At 36.8% G+C, this 17,353-nt stretch overlaps 2 protein-coding genes across 2 annotated transcripts; both read right to left on the minus strand.

Annotated features, from left to right (window-relative positions):
* Window positions 1-3,335: 3,335 nt before the first annotated feature.
* LOC104108021 (pectinesterase-like) lies at window positions 3,336-5,938 on the minus strand. The gene is made up of 2 exons (XM_009617289.4): window positions 4,812-5,938; window positions 3,336-4,236 (listed from the first exon to the last, which is right to left on the minus strand). Exons 1-2 carry the CDS (start codon window positions 5,800-5,802, stop codon window positions 3,554-3,556), a joined length of 1,674 nt encoding a protein of 557 aa, XP_009615584.1. The 5' UTR covers window positions 5,803-5,938; the 3' UTR covers window positions 3,336-3,553.
* A 928-nt stretch (window positions 5,939-6,866) lies between these two features.
* On the minus strand, window positions 6,867-16,028 carry LOC104108785 (probable acyl-CoA dehydrogenase IBR3). Its single transcript, XM_009618239.4, has 17 exons — window positions 15,696-16,028; window positions 14,366-14,500; window positions 14,121-14,261; window positions 13,807-13,938; window positions 13,270-13,455; window positions 13,052-13,129; window positions 12,735-12,854; window positions 12,271-12,369; window positions 12,039-12,156; window positions 10,531-10,769; window positions 10,239-10,430; window positions 9,825-9,967; window positions 8,769-8,853; window positions 8,473-8,682; window positions 7,817-7,969; window positions 7,577-7,681; window positions 6,867-7,489 (listed from the first exon to the last, which is right to left on the minus strand). Exons 1-17 carry the CDS (start codon window positions 15,828-15,830, stop codon window positions 7,298-7,300), a joined length of 2,463 nt encoding a protein of 820 aa, XP_009616534.1. The 5' UTR covers window positions 15,831-16,028; the 3' UTR covers window positions 6,867-7,297.
* Between the last annotated feature and the right edge of the window lie 1,325 nt (window positions 16,029-17,353).

Raw genomic sequence — 17,353 nt, forward strand, 5'->3', positions numbered from 1 at the left:
CCATTACGCCTACGGGCTACATTACTTCGAGTAAAATTATTCATTTCATCGAATTCAAACGAACACTTGACTATTTAAGGCTGAAGGATGTTCGAGCCCGATAAAGCAAAAGGGGACTACCCACATGGCCCGAAGGCAACAGAGATTAAAATTCAAACTATCTATTTAGCTTGAAAGGCTATTTTGCTTCAAAAGGAAGAAATATTTAAATTTACAAATTTTTTGTACAGAGGCGGCAACTCTGCCAAAAGGAAGTTCTTTATACAAAAACCGAAAGCGGTATCAAAAGAACGCAGCAAACGACCTAAGGCTTTAAATGACTCAATCTTCATCGGAGGCCGTATTCTCGGCATCGTCCTCATCTTCAGACTCCCCCGAATCATCGGAGTCCTCCTCAGAAAAGGCCAACCTTCGAGCTTTGTCCTCCTCCGCCCTGGCGACCTCAATCTCGGCCCTAATATCGAAGCCCTGAGCTCTGACCTCCTCGAGAGCTTCTCTCCGAGCTTGCCATTTTGCATGTTCGACCATGCTCTCATCTTTGGCTTGGTTAACCTCGGCATCGATCCTGAACTGAGCCACTTTGGCATCAGCTCTTTTATTGGCCTCGATCACCTTAGATCTGGTGACTTCAAGTTCTTTAGCTAAATCTGCTTTATCTGAAGTGGCCAAATCCAATCGATGCTGAAGCTTTTTCATCTTTTCGATCAGCCCCCAAGCATTTTCTTTCGCAGATCGAAGCTGGGCATCAGACAACTCCAACCGAGCTTGAAAGGCTTCCTTTTTCGAGGCAAGGATATCTGATCGAGCTGGGCATCAGATCGTTAGTGGTTATCTATTTTTCATCTTTACTATCATGGAATATTCGGAATACCTGCTCAGCCATCTCCTCATGCTCTTCCCGAGCCGCTGTCAAATCTGCTCGAAGTTTTTCACTAAGGAGCGTGTACGAGGCACTCTTCTTAGTGAGGCTCTGAACCTCGACATCATGCTCCTCCCGGATTTGAAGAAAGGCCTCGTGATGCAACACCGAAGCCTACAAACAAAAGAAGAAACATTAAAATTACCTACAACTCTATGTGTAAAAGAAGCGGCAAAAATGCCATTAGAGTTACCCGATTCAAAGCATGTTGGGCCTCGTTGAAGAGACAGGCGGGCCCCACCGCATTCATCACTGATTGATCTTCTTCGGTCACCAAGGACCGAAGGTAGCTGGCAATCCCCATAAGGGAAGAAACAATTTGGGTATCCACTGGTACGGAGAGCACTATCTTCCGCCTTCGGTAAACGTCAGCACATATCTGATCGAGCTGTTGGGAAATTATATCGTTTCTCGCCACATCCTTTTTCGAGAAACGAAGGGACTATCTTTGTACGGTCAAAACCGATTGAGTCAGTCGCATGGACTGGTCGAGACGATAATGTTTTGATCAAAGGGTATCTGCATGACAAGCTCGGTCGAGGTCTGAAGTAAGGGCGTTGAGCTTCGAGCTCTAAGACCGATCAATGACAAGCTCGGTATCATTATCGAGCTCATATCCAAATCGAACTACGAGACAAAGCGGAGATTATCGAAGATGCATAGACCGAACAACACTCACCCCGAATATCGAGACCCCAAGTCAGAATCGAGCTCCAACCAAGGCCGAGGGCTCGATCCAATACCGAGCTCGAGCCAGTATCGAGCTCGCAGACAAGAGCCGTTGCAACCACACTATGAGAGAGAATCTTGACAGAAATCGAGGAAAAGATAATTTATCGTGGGTCCTCCACTATATATTTTTATTATTATAGGTAAAGTAGGATCCCTCTAATATAAGAGGGGGATGTTAAGACATTTAAGGGTCATCACGTTGCCTTGTTCATGAATATTTTCCTTTTTCTCTGCCTTATATTTCATTCCATTTCCCAAATATAGAGATTTTTACATTTCACTCTACAATTTGTATCAAGTTATATCACTTGTCCTTAAAACCATACACAAATTTAACTCTATCCGATTTTTCGGGTAAACATACATGTTTTTCAATTTTTCAAATGCTTATAAATTGTTTTGATCATTGCATTGATGTATTTCGTAAGTATCGTTCATCCTCATGTGAGTAAGCTAGTGATACTTATGGACTATAATTGTAGTTGCGTCCCTTCACGAGTGTGTTCACTCATGTTGTGATCGTAGGTGTAGATACCCCAGACGATTCTACACCTGTTAGGCTTTCCTTCACAATCTCAGTTTTTGGTGAGTCCTACTTTAATTATACTCGTGGAATTTTATATTAATACTTCTTTTATTTTTGGATATAATATTCGTCGTGTCATAAAGGTTCCATAGACGTTATGGTAACTTTTTTTGGTGAATATATTAACGTATTATAATATTACAAGTTTATGGAGATGTTTACAAACTGAATCATGTTTCTTAACCATGCATGCATTAAGAATGTTTAGCAATTAGCAAGCCATGATAGTTGGTTCGGTATTAAGTTTAATGCATTGAGTGTCGATCCGTCCCTCCAATTTTTTGGACGTGATAATACCAATAACTAATAATTTTCTTGCATTTTGAATATATATGTTAGCTATTTGTATTTTAAAATATAAAAAAATGTTCAGTTTGAGTAGGATTTTCATTATATGAGGGATTTAAGTGTTTGCTTTCGAAAACTAGGAAAATGGTTATATTTGTGTAATTCGAAAACTAGGAAAATGGTTATATTTGTGTAATTCGATTTCCATTACGAAAAGGGTGTAAGTGTTTAATTTTAATTACAAGGTGTGTATCTGCAACTAAATCATATTACAGGAGCGTTTAAAATAATTTATCTAAAATTAATAAGAATCGTCTTACATTTTATACGATGTGAAGTCTGTTTTGCTTTTATTCTATGATATATATATATATAAAATTCGGAATGAAATATTTTTACAACACAAGACCTCGTGTAACTTGGGAAGTTACACCTCTCTCTTTTCAATTAATTTGCATTGCTGAGATATTTCTTCACTTGTTTTTGGACAACATATAAACTAATATATTGGTGATTTCATCTTCAAATTGGTCTCACAATTACGTGGAAAAGCTCGGTATTATAATGCTCAACTTATGCTTATTCATCATTTATCCTATTAGCTTCTATAACTAATTATTGAGTGGTGTGCTAACTGCGTTCAATATAATTCTCCGGGAAATTCCGATTCACAATACCAGAATAAAAAAGAAAAAAAATGGGAGGTAAAGGACAGATATATATTGAGCAACCCAAAATTAAACGGTTAAAAGAAACCATGAAATAGATTTTAGGGAGATATAATAATGCAAATAAAAGTGGAAAAAAGAATAAACAAGCTGAAGTCAAGTTGAATTTGCATAAGCAAAAATACAGATATCAATAACCTAAAACTAAGTACATCGCAAGGTACGAAGAAAATAGAAAAGCAAACTAGATAGAAGTAATAGAATACTAAATAAACATAGTTGAATACATATTTTTATCTGTAGAAAATAAAACTTGTTAAAAGGATTAGGGGAATCCCATTTTTTTCAGTTAAACATTCATCACGCGTAGGAAATACCAGTCTTCTTAATCCAGTTATCTTGGTCAATAAAATGAGCAGGAGCATATTTCTCAGCTTCTTGTGGTGAAATGTTTCTTTTATAACCACCCCATTTAACTCTTTTATCAATGTTTGCTCCTGGTCCTCTATTCTGATACTCTGCATAAAACAAAGTATTAAGTGCAAAATTTCCATTCCATGGAGCCCACCCTTCAGGATCAATGAAGGCGTCGATATACGACTGTATGATAATAGTTCTTGAATATTCTTTCCACGGACGTCCAAGGTACGCTTTAATTGGTGGCTGTGCGCTAGTAAAAGCTGGCTCAGCTCTGATATCGCAGTTTTGCAATACAATTGCACCAACTCCGCGATGATCTTTTCTTCCTTGAGCAGTGACCATACAAGCTTGATTGTCACCTGGTTTTCTAACAATCATCTTGCAGTTCTGGAACACGACCGATGCATCACCAAAGATGAAGTCAATGGTGCCTGTTATGGTACAGTCCTTGTAGAATTGTCTGTAGGAATGTGTGTAGAGGGTGTCTTGGTATCCATCTATGTTGCAGTTGTAGAAAACTGTCTTGTCAGCTGAGACGCGGAGCGCAACTGCTTGGTGCTTCTTTGCTCCTGCTGTGTTCTCGAATCCTATATCCCTTGCTACGAATCCATCTCCATTCACGGCTGCACATTTTAAAAGAGTTTAACTTTTACATTCCGATGTCACTTAAAAGATAATTACAGCTTGTTACTTATAATTAGTATGAGTAACCAGGGTAGGGAGGCTAAATCTATTAAAATTCAAACAGAATAATGTTAGCTTGAAAGTGCGAAGATGGTATTCATAAAGAGCTTAAGTTATATATATCGGCCGTGTAAAGCTTTTTTAACATTAGAGTCAAATTTAACTGTTTGAAAAGGAGCCTTGGGCAATGATAACACTGTCTCTGTTTGACCTGTAGGTTACGGGTTTGAGCCGTGAAATCAGCATTGATGCTTGCGTCAGGGTAGGCTCCCTACATCACACCCTCTTGGGTGCGACCCTGCATGAACACAAGATGTTTCATGCATCGGGTTGTCCTTTATTTGTTAAATTTAACTGGTTATGGTAAGTTATTACTCTATTTTTTTCGAGTTGTCATATCAGGACTGATATAAAGAGCTACCTATTAATGTAGGTCGTGTTAGCCATACTGTGTAAAATAATAACACTGTCCGTGTCGAAAACATAAATTTATTCACAGAACTAAATGACTTACCAACGGTGGCAGTGTGGTAAGTGCCAGTGCCATCAGCAAAGTTCTTATTACCAGTAATCTTGGTCTTGGTTGGGCCTTCACCAATAAACACAACATTTGTTATACTTCTTGGAATATCAACCATTTCCTTATATTCACCAGCCTTGATTAAGATAACATAGGTCTGGTTATTCTTAGGGGGCACAGCTTTAAGTGCTTCTTTGATAGTCTTATATTGTCCACTTCCATCTTGTGCAACCACAGCATTAGGCTTTGCACCAGAAACTTGAAGAAGCCTACGAGAACCGGCCTCAACAAACGCTGATGTGTACTCAGAATCCGTTGTCAATAATCGTCGGCTAATACCAGGGACATGCAAATTTGTAAGCATTTCACCAAAACTAGTAACCATAGCAAGGCCATTACTAGTAAGTTCCCCTGCAGTCTTTAGTAATTTTTTCATTTTCTCACCAGTTTCACCAGTTGTGTTTTCAAAAGCATCTAAACAAGTTTCTTGATAAGTAATTGAAGCACTAATCCATGTTTTTAAATCATCAGTATAATCCTTAATCTTGTTAATATCAAAGGTACCAACTTTATCAAATGACCTTCTTAAATCATCAATAGAGACATTAAGAAGAGATTCACAAGTTTGTAAAGCATCTTTGGTTCTTGGATCTTTAGCAGCTTCTTGAATCAAGCTAGTATTTTTCATGGCATTTTTAATATCAGTAATAGTTGATTCAAATGCCACTTTTATAAGTTCTTTTGGATCACTTGTGTTCTTGGCTGATGCAAGACTCTTTTCACAAGCTTCTTTGTAATCAGTAGGTTGACACATTGCTTTTACTGATTTTGTAGAGGTTGAAATTTGGCTATCATTTGAAACAGGATCACCACTACTAGATGATGAATCACTGCTATTTCTTTTGGTAATGGTAACAGCTGCTGCTACCACACAAGCCACTACAAGAATTGAGGCTAAGCCAGCAATGGCTATTTTGTTAGCCATAATTTTGTAATTTTCCTTTGTGTTTTTTTTCCCTTCAAAGAAAAAATGTTTTTTGTTTTGTTCTTTTGATAGCAGAGCTTTTGGGGGGTGCTTTCTTATTAGAGAGGGTTCATGCCCCTTGGCTCTGAAAGATATATTTGTTAAAAATGGAGAACCTATTTATAGTGTAGAGATACAAGTAAATTAACGAAATTATTGTTGGTTTCAGTTGAAGGTGTGAGGATGTGAAATGGTCTTAAAGAAAGAGGAGGCTGTTAATAAGTATTCATTATTAACTTTAGCTTTTCCTACAATTAAGGTTTGGTAAATGGAATTTTACTGGTCAATTCAATTCCTGTTTGTTTCTAACTTGTGCATTATACAGCCTTACCCTTTGAATATAACAATTTATAATTAATCTATTTATTATCAGTTAAAAAAAAAATTAGAAGAGTATATCAGCAAATTATCATCTTTTACTCGGGAACATTCACGTAATCACGTTATTGATAGAAGTATTAAGGCGTAAAGAGTTAGATAATGCATTAATCAAATAAAGTGATAAATGAAATGTTTCAATGCTGACCTTCTCACTCAAAACAATTTGATACAACGCATCGTTATTTATTTCAAAAGAAAAAGGAAAAAAGTGCATGAAAACATGGTTGATTAAGTTTATTAATAATGCATCGTTATCTTTTTCAAAAGACAGATAACCTTATAGATTTCATTTGAGTGGCCTTTAGAATCATTATACCTACCCATAGTTGGCAATTTGGTACTATGAGACGGGATTTGAATCTCATCTACATAGATGTTCCTAGCCACGGGATGAGGAGGTCCGCTTTTGTTGTTAAGCCGTCCTCATTTACTCCTTTCCGCATAGGAGCTAATAATGGACAGAATCTCTGTAAATAAAGAAAAGGGGGCGTGTAAATTGGGTTTTTGAGTACCTACAATGGTGACCACACTGCTGGCATGTGATGTTTGGACATAAAATCGAGTCCTTGTGAATGAGCAAAGCCAGGTGCTCTTATTTTAAGTATCATGAAAAGAAAACTGGAAAGATAAAGAATAGAGAAAAGTGAGGAAAGGTCAAAATTAACACTAGTTATGTTCCAATAATGCAATCTAATACAACTTCAAGAATTTCAAACAGAGCAAAGTGAAGAAAGCTCATGTAAATACTAAGACGTTGCAAACTCAGAATCCTCAAAGAACGTAGAGATCATGTATACATCAGCTGGTAAGTTTTATTTAGGTGCTACAAACTGACACCATTGTTTGACCAAGAAAAATGATACAATCCAAGCACTATATGGCTTATACTCATTTTCACCATGATTATTGGCTTATTTTATGATCTATAGCTTTCTGCTTCATGCTCTCTGCCCACTTTTTCCAATAGTTTGGATTCATCAATTATTCTTTACTTGTTGCCGGTAGAGGTTGAGCTTGTCTGGAACAAACTATTTGGATCATCCAAAGGTTTAAAAAAAGGATGTATATCAACTTTTTATAGTCTGGCTCTTTGTAGTTCCATCTTCGCAATTGTCCCCAAGTGTACTTCATCAGGACCATCTGCTATTCTTAACGTCCTAGCTGTAGCCCAAAGATGAGCAAGAGCAGTGTCACCTGATAAACCAGCACCACCGTGCACTTGCATTGCAGTGTCAAGCACCTTCAATGCCATATTCGGAGCAGCAACCTGTAAACCATATAATCCTGCTAAAGTTTCCCCGAAAAGAGATATAATGCTAATCATGTAAATCACTGTCAGGATGCTCTTACTAACCTTTGCCATTGCGATTGTACCACGGGCCTTTTTGTTTCCAAGCCGATCAAGCTGGTCAGCAGCTTCCAGAACCAGTAATCTGGTTTTCTCCAGATCAATTCGACACTGTAAAGTCCATTGTCATTTATCATTTCAAATAGAACTATAGAAAAAGAAGATACAAAAATATTCTAGCAAAGCAGTTTCTGTTATGGGAGATTATGCTTAAATGAAAAAAAAAAAACACACACACACACTTACCCTAGCAACATCAGAAAGGAATGAGCCTTGTTGAGCAATTAATTTTCCAAAGGCTCTTCTCTGAAGGGCCCTTTGAACCATCATCTGCATGCCGCGATCTGCTGCACCTATTAGTCTCATGCAATGATGCAACCTTCCAGGTCCCAACCTACCCTACAAGAATAAGAATACAGCAACAACCAAGTTTCAGATGCTATTCGACATGCTGCAGATATCTTCCCTCAGATAACCAGAATGAGCAGTTTAGGATTCCATAAGCCTCAGTGTCGAATTGTAAAATGATGACCCCTTTAAAGATGTACCAACTTACTTAAACAAGGGAGCAGGAATATTCTCTCTCTCCCTCCCTCTCTCTCTCTCTCTCTCTCTCTCTCTCACACACACACTCACACACACACACAAGGAATATTCCTCTCTTTCTTCCGCCCTCAAACCCGTATGGTTAATATTTTGAATAACAAAGGGTGACACTCAAACATCTAAGCATATAAATGCATGGAGATTAAATTACTTTCCTGGGATGTATCAAATTCAAAGGAGAATGCAAAAGCATAATGATTGTTTGAATAAAACAGATTTAGGAACTTCTGATGATTATGAGGCATCAAAAAATTAGCTCATTAAATATCATAGGATATGTTAACGTCAACTCTTACCTGTGCAATCTCGAAACCACGCCCCTCGCCAAGTAGGATATTATTGGCTCGAACGCATACATTCTCAAATAATATTTCTGCATGACCATGAGGGGCGTCATCAAAACCAAATACTGTCAGTGGTCTCTTCACAGTAATACCAGGACTGTTGATGTCCACCAAGATCATGGATTGTTGTCTATGCTTTGGAGCTGCCAAGTCAGTTTTTCCCTGCCATTCATCCAGACTAATTGGCTTGAACACAAAAGTATAAACAGAAACAAATTATTTCTCGTTGAGAAGCAATAATAACTAACCATCACAATGAGAATTTTGCACCGGGGGTCCATGGCTCCACTGGTCCACCATTTTGTCCCGTTGATGATATACGAGTCCCCATGCCTGTACAATGGATTGCTCCCACAGTTATTTTTATTAATCTAACAAATTTCCGCATTTGACTCTTTTTTTTTCTTTTTGGGCTAGGGGGCGGGTAAGTCCTAGTCATTGGACTCGAATATGACCAAAATCCCTCTAATGGTTCCAGTGTATTTAACAAAGCATATGATGATTAAGCTGAACACAACCCTTGAATAGAGGTTCCATCAAAATCCTCAAGATTGACGTTCAACATCTTGCACAATATTCTGATCCCAATGTTATGAATTTCCCTCCGAAATATTTATTAAGTAGTTTAAGACACATAAATGTTCTTCAATGTTACCTTTCTCAACAAACAAACAAAAAGACACAGATGTTCTTCAACATTCCCACGAAATTTTGAGCTACCACTAACAACATAAGACATATATCATTTGCACCTCATTTTACACATCTAATTAAACCGTGCAATAGAAAGTTAGAGGGAGTACTAAGTCACCAAGAGAAGAGGAAAAAATTATGACAATGAAAAGATAAATGCATCATAATTGCCCGAGCAATGGAGTTTTGTATAGATAGTAACATGACATTTGGAGAAGCGTTGTGATCATGAGATGAGGGACAAGATAAAAAGGGAAAACCATTCAGAACTTCTTGTTACTAATTCCAATTATTTCACTTGAGAATCTCATTTTCTGCTTTGCTTCTGTTATTTTCGCATGTCATTCATTTTCCTTGTTTTTGGCTCCCTCAACCCCTAAGGCTTTTTTTTTTGGGGGGGGGGGGAGGAAACGTAGTAGCAACTGCTATTTGTGATAACACTCTGAATACCTTGCTAGTCTTATCTAAGGTGCTGGTGCCTAACTTTACGCCTACAGCTTATCTATCTGGGTGTGTGTGTGTGCGTATAAGAACAAAATAAGCGAGAGAGACACAGAGAGAGAGAGAAAGAGAAGCTAATCTCATATCCTTTTTATCATAGCTTGCTCTACCTTTTAATGGAACACTCTATATTGGTGGCATCTGAGGATGCCACTTGAGGCTCTGTCATTGCAAAGCCAGAGCGTATCTTTCCCTCAAGCAAGGGAACAAGCCATTCCTTCATCTGTACCTCATTCCCATACCGAAGTAATACCTGAAAAGATGAATCACTCCCAAGAAATAAGTTAGAACATAAGCAATTATGCAATGAAGGGTATAGCAAGTTGTCTTTGTGAACGTACTATTTTTTTCACTTTTCACCAGTTAAATTTTCCACCACAGCTGCACGAGTTAGTAAGCATTCTTAAGACTATTACCATATATTTGCAACTGGAGTCTTTCGTTGATTTTAGTTAAAAGGATATTACTGTAGTAGTCGCCTGCAAACTATCTCTTTACAAAACATTAAGTAATGTTTACTTTACCTCCATATTTCCTGTATCAGGTGCCCCACAGTTGAAAATTTGCGGTGCCCAAACAGAACGACCCATAATTTCACACAGATATCCATACTCCAGGTTGGAAAGGCCAGTACCCAATAATCTATCAGAATCATTGTTGCTTAGACCATTTCTGCTGCCATAGATCAGTTCTCTAGCCCGAGCAGCACTATCAAACTGCATAGTAGTAGGAAAAAAAACATCAGGTACATTCTTAGAAAGCAAATGTCTGGAATCTTTCACTCCTTTATGACAGAATGGAGTTTTACAAACTCACTGGTATCCACAAGTTCCACAATCCTTCTTTTTTTGCCAGCTCCTTTAATTTCTCTTCGTCTGGGTGAATTGTCCAACGCATGTTAGACTGTGCAAGCTTGTAAAACTCATTTTCCCTTGGATATATATGATCCCCCATAAATTTTATCAATTTCTGCCTCAACTTTTGAACCTTCTCACTGGGCACAAATTTCCCTCCCACTGGCATTCCTTGATTTGGGCTATGCTCCGAACTTGTCTCTGCATAGTTGCGTACAACAGAAAAATTTGATTCAGGGAACAGGTATTACAACTGAGTTTTACTATGTCACTTATCAAGTGATATGATCAATAAAGTCATAGTAGCCTATCAGATTTTATTCAGCACCAAGTTGTTGACAAAGTAACCAGTTCTTGTGGACATTCAATGCCCCATGAAAACGAATGTGAAGGACAAAAGGTTGCAATTTTTCAAGTGCAAATTTGTTCTTTTTGCTGCAGAGACATGTTAAAGGTTGGTTACTGACTAAAATCATCTGCAATTTCACTGAAAAGTGGAGTTTGAACACAGGAGAATTTTGGTTCAAGATTTTAATGTTACACAAGAGTTTCAAATCTAGAGCTGGAGCAAATTTACAGTTGAAACATAAAACAACAACAATAACCTAGTGAAATCTCACAAGTGGGGTCTGGGGAGGGTAGTGAGTACACAGACCTTACCCCTACCCGAGGGAGTAGAGAGGCAATTTGCGAAAGACCCTCGGCTCAAGAAGACGAAAAGAGACAAATACATCAGTACCATCATTAGAAAACATAGAAATAATAACGACATAAGAACCAGAAAATAGATGAAAAGCAATAACAATAACAAATAAATAACGCCCTATACTATGGAAAACGGAAAAATAGTGTGAACACAGCATTAACCACTAGCAATCTAAAGACGAAACCCTATCAGGCTAGCCTCACACCCAGTACGCAGTAGAAATTGCTCAACTACCTCCTAGCCTACAACCCTAATGCTCGACCTCCACACCTTCCTATCAAGGGCCATGTCCTCGGAAATCTGAAGTCACGCCATGTCCTGCCTGATCACCTCTCCTCAATACTTCTTAGGCTGCCATCTACCTCTTCTCGTACCCGCCAAAGCCAACCGCTCACACCTCCTTACCGGGACATCTGGGCTTCTCCTCCGCACGTGCCCGAACCATCTGAGCCTTGCTTCCCGCATCTTGTCATCCATAGGAGTCACGCCCACCTTCTCCCGAATAGTTTCATTCCTAATCTTATCCATCCTAGTGTGCCCGCACATCCACCTCAACATCCTCATTTCTGCTACTTTCATCCTCTGGATATGTGAGTTCTTAACTGGCCAATACTCTTCCCCATACAACATGGCTGGTCTAACTACCGCTCTATAAAACTTAATAAGAGTGTACATGATACTAAAAAGGCTAGAATGACCATCCAAAATTGGAGAGATTAACTAAATTAGAAACAACAAAGAAGTTGTTAAGGTATAGGATTTACCGGTTGGAGGATGCTGAGGGAGAGCAGATTTTCTTTGGATAAACGACCATGCAGTTCTGATGAAGGAATCAGCCTTTTCTCCAGTGCGCCGGGCACGTTCACCTCCTGAAGCATTACCCTGCAAAGCGATTATTAGAGATCTGTTATATAGAAAATAAATCTTACATAACAAAATTGTTGGTCAAAACATCAAAATGATGTCACCCACAATATTAATAAGAAATCTGATTACCATGATCCATCTGGAGTGTACACCAGCATATATTGAAGCCCCACGAAATAAGGAAAAAGCAATGTAGAACTTCCATTGATCGACTGGCCAAGGTCTTCCCTGAGATACAAAAAACCAAAGCCAAAAGAATTCAGAGACAAGTAGTTGCACAGTATTAGAGTGCTGATTTTCTCTTGATACCCTCCCCCCCCCCCCCCCCCCAAAAAAAAAAACATTAGATGATAAACCAAGCACAGAAATGTTTTAACATTTTAAATATATAGGATGATACTACAAGGCTGGCATTTTCAAAGGCATCCCAATCTCTATACTCCGGTCAGTTATTTTCCTTGCATAATGAAGGAACAAATATGGCCATGCTTTTTTTATTACTGTTATTCTCTATTAGTCTGTTCAAAGATTAGTAAAAGAAATCCTTGCTCAAGAATGGCCATCTAACGAAGTCGCAGAAAATTAGGCCTTACAGCTGCTGAGCAGTAATCTGCGAGATAGTTGGCAAGTGAAGGCACTCCTTCAGGGAAGCTGGTGAGTTCAAAGCCATTATTCTCTTCTATATCTTCTGATGCTATATCCACAATATGTCCCTGATAAGAAAGATAAGATATTACAACTTTAAATCACGTGAAACTTGATATCCTAGTGAAGGATACTAATTAGTAATTACAGGAAATAAAATTTGGTAAGGAATACTAATTACAGAAACATGACTCTGAGGATGGTGCTTGTCGTTGGTCTAATAATATCGAGAAATTAAGTAGAAGTCGCAAAAGAGTGGCAGTACCAAGCAGCTGTAGGCAACATCACACATTTGATTACCCAAAGTGGAGAGCTCCCAATCCAGAATACCTATAACTCTATCCTGCAACATCAACTAACATAGTCAGTTGCACTATAGGCGCTTTCGGGGCAGGGAAGGGCGGCACACATGAAAAAGAACACCTATAGCATAGGCTACTACAAGGAACAGAAGGAAGTTTCAGATGCTTTCAAGCACCGCACCTCAATAGGATGAAACACAACATTATCAATTCGGAAGTCACCGTGAACTAGACCTGCTGTTGCCCCAGAGGAATCTTCAAGGGGAATATGTTGCCGCAACCAATCAGCCAGCTCTAACATTTTAGGGTTTCTCCTGGACTTACCCTCACCAGTAGACAAAAGATATTGTTTGGCCCACCTCTCCACCTGAACTAGGTTAGGTAAACTATCAGACAACATAAGAATATATTCGAAAATACTATTACCAACAATCACCACCCAAAAGAAAGTGTATTGCATGAACAAAGTAACTGAATTAGTCAGGTAACAAAATAAACAAATGTGTTATTTCCAGTAGCATTACAATTTTCAATGCTCAAGAGTGATAGGCCAACCAAAAGCAAATAAGGCACAAGTTTATTTTCCCAGACATGTATTAGAATGAAACGGGCCTGACGAGAGGAATATGTAGAGGATTCATGTTTCCGAACCCAACTATTTTGGGATAGAGATCTAGTTGATTGATTTGATCTTCACAAAAATGAAAGTTTTCTTCACCTGTCGTTTACAATAGTCTGTCCGTTTCCCATAGTTACCAAGGCCGATTGCATCAACATCAGCAGAGTGAAGAACGGCCAAAGCTTGAGCAACAGCACGATATATGACCCTTCTTCTTTCAGGCTGTACATCCTATTCCAGACAAAATAAGGTACGTTTTATCTTGTGAATCAATGAAAATAATAACGCCCACCTAGCAATCCAATATTATTCTAGTGATGCCACAATTTTCTTTTTGATAAGTTTAAGAAATAGTGGCCACAATTTAAATAATCTAGGATGATATATACTGTATTTGAAAACAGAATTCGTACTGGTAGCTTAGGGTCTATAAAGATACGTCCTTCCAAGTACTCCATGATGTAAAATGGAGTTCCAATAATACTTGAATCTGTACACAAACAGAAAACCTTTGGGACTGGGACCACTGTATGAGTACTCAATGCATGTAGAACCTGCCGTGTCAACATCAAAATCGCAAAGTTAAACCCAGAACATGCACACACATGACATATTACTGAGCATATTTACTTCCCAAGAGAAAGAAAGAATACAAAACCTCATATTCTCTCTCAACAGCATGAGCAGATGCCAATAAAGTTCCATGAGGTTTCTTTCTCAACACATATTTTTTTGCCAAGGTTCCTGAACGAACCTCAATGAGGAAAGTGGGATTTGACTGGCCATGCCCAAACTGATCCACAATGAAGACAGCATTTTAGAAACAAATGAAAAGCGAGAACTTCGCAACAAAAAAACAGCATTAGACATGGAAGCCTCTGCTTTGAGTATAGACGAAGGCCGCACAGAAGTAAAAAAAAATATATATATTCAAATGCCCAAATTTGTACTGTTTGACATCATTCAACTCGCAGCAGGTCTAATGCTACGCTCAAAATTTCCAGATACAGAAGAATTCTTTTCGTACCACTGATTCTTTTCTCCTTCCTTCTCTCTTAGGGAGAATTCCTAAAAGTGAACTAGAACTTCTATTACTAATCTGGGGAATGCATTTGTTTTTCGGTAACTTCTAAATTGTGTTCAAGAGAAGAATGGAATTGCATTAGATGATGATCTGTTAGTAACAAGCACATCCCAAAATTGAAGTTCTATCATTCTCAGAATTCTCCCTTTCCTTTAAATCAATTGATAATATTGAAATCTTACATTATTCTTTTTTCATCACTATGTTTCATTCATAGCCACTTATTTTTGTAGATCAATTTCAACCTTTGTATCGAGCGTTTCTTTCTTTCAAACTAGATAAACAAATTGGAGTGCCTAGGCTACAATTCCCTCCTATAAAGAATAAAACTTATCATTGCCGTACACATACACCACCTAGTATCAGACAACAATCCCTCCAAACATATCTCTGCCTTCCATTGAATCTATACCAATTCGACACGCCCAATCTAAAATAAATAAATAAAAAAATAAGCAAACAAATGAAAGAAGTAGAAAAAGAAAGAAATTTGCATTAAGCTAAAACAGAGGATTTCTTCAAGATTTCTTAATCATAACTTCCTTTTGCCACCATAATCCGGTATACCAATCACCTAACTGAAGCTTAACTCCAGACAAACACAGTAAAGCACAAAACTTTTCTACTTTTATTTACCACAATTCCAAAAAAATCAGTCTTTTCTTTATCCTCTTCTTTTGCTAATTCCAGCATTTAACACATTATATGTATGTTTATAACCATCAATCACACAACATAGTTTCTGGAACTTCCTTTTTTAATTTGCACACTGATAAATTCATCAACAAAAATAAAGAGAAAAAGGCCAAGTCTTTACTTGTCAAAGTCACAAACTATAGATGATTTTTTTAGCAAATAATTATAAAAAAGAACAAAAGGGGGGAAAAGAACGAGCATACAAGACCTGAGAAACAGTAAACTGAGAAGGGTTTGTAGGGAAGCCAACAACATTATCAGATGCATAGCGAAGCAGCGCTTCTGTATCGAAACTCTGAGCTGGGTCCACTCTCCCAACAAGATCGGAAGTTTTATTTGCCATATCTTTGGAATATGGATTAGATGTACTACCAAATTACAGAGAAGTTGAAGCTGAAAATACAGAACTTTTTGGGGTAAGAAAACTGTGAAATTTAACTTAGAAAAGAAACCCAAAAAGAGAAGAAAAGGGAAACAAAGTACAAAAGTCTAGAGGGAATTGGTAAAGATCAAAGGTTTTGGCCTTGGAACTGTCGATACTGATATTTGTCATGTTATGATATAATGACTATATGCTGACGGTTGTAACTTGGATAAGATTTTTCTATTAAAGTGCCTGTTTGGAAAGCCATTTTGGAGTTGTATTTGGGTGTAATAGATATAATTACACAATTTGGTATATTTATTTGGCCAAGTAAATACTTGGTCATTATAAAATTGGGTATAATTAGAGGGTGTAATTACACTTTTTAATTTTAAGGGGAAGTGAGAATTGATGGTAATTACACTGTATAATTACAAGGTTGCTTTTTAGTTTCTTTCTTTTTTATTTTTATTTTAAATATTTTCTTTATAACTTTTTATTTCTATTTTTTTTTTGTTTTTTTAATTTTATTTTTACTTTTATAATTTTTTGAAATTTTAAAATATATTTTTATTTGTACATTATTTATTTTTTATTTCTCTATCTTTACTTCTTGTGATTCCATGTAATTGTTTATATTTTATTTATTATTCTATTTTTTGAAACTATACCTCCTAATATTAGAAATAATGAGTCATTAACAAACTTGGCATATAATGAGTGATGCAATTAAGGTGAAATTTCGCTGTTGAACGTGGTTATACACTTATTATATCTTTTAATCTTAAGTTGCAGTGGAACTTACTATTTTATGTTGGGATTTGACATGCGTTAAACAATTTTATTTTATTTTGGATTTTAAAATTGTGCTATATTCATGGTTCCAATTGCATGTTGTTCATTTTTTAATTAGAATTGATATATTAGTTTTGTCAAATATTTGAATAATGTTATGACATTATATTTACAAATATTAATTTATTTTATCAAACATAAATTCCATGATGTTCTTACAAAACGTATGTTTTTAGTTTTTGTAAGTATCTAAACTAAATATTATTAATTTGAAAAATATATATAAATTATTTTTACAATATTAGTTATAAATATATGATTACTAATTAATGTATATTCACGAAAAAATATACATCCTAAATACCAAATATAATATTATTTATACTTATAAAAATTTATAGGCATATATTTACAATATTAACTTTTAAGTTTTGATAATTAATTCATTTAAAATTTAATCTAACTGTGTAATTACACTTATGCAACCAAACAGTAAATTTGTAATTACACTATGACAAACAAACAGGTTGTCGTAATTACACAACTATGTAATTACTACCATAGAAATTACACAAATTCTAATTACCTGGTGTCTTTCCAAACATACGCTAAATATCCATGCAATCATGCTCTCGCTTGGCTTAAAAAGTAGCTTATAAGCTAAAAGCCAAAAGTCATGGTAATTACTCCATTTTTGGCTTTTGATT

The sequence above is a fragment of the Nicotiana tomentosiformis genome, chromosome 9 (assembly GCF_000390325.3).
Source record: "Nicotiana tomentosiformis chromosome 9, ASM39032v3, whole genome shotgun sequence".
Lineage (NCBI taxonomy): Eukaryota > Viridiplantae > Streptophyta > Magnoliopsida > Solanales > Solanaceae > Nicotiana > Nicotiana tomentosiformis.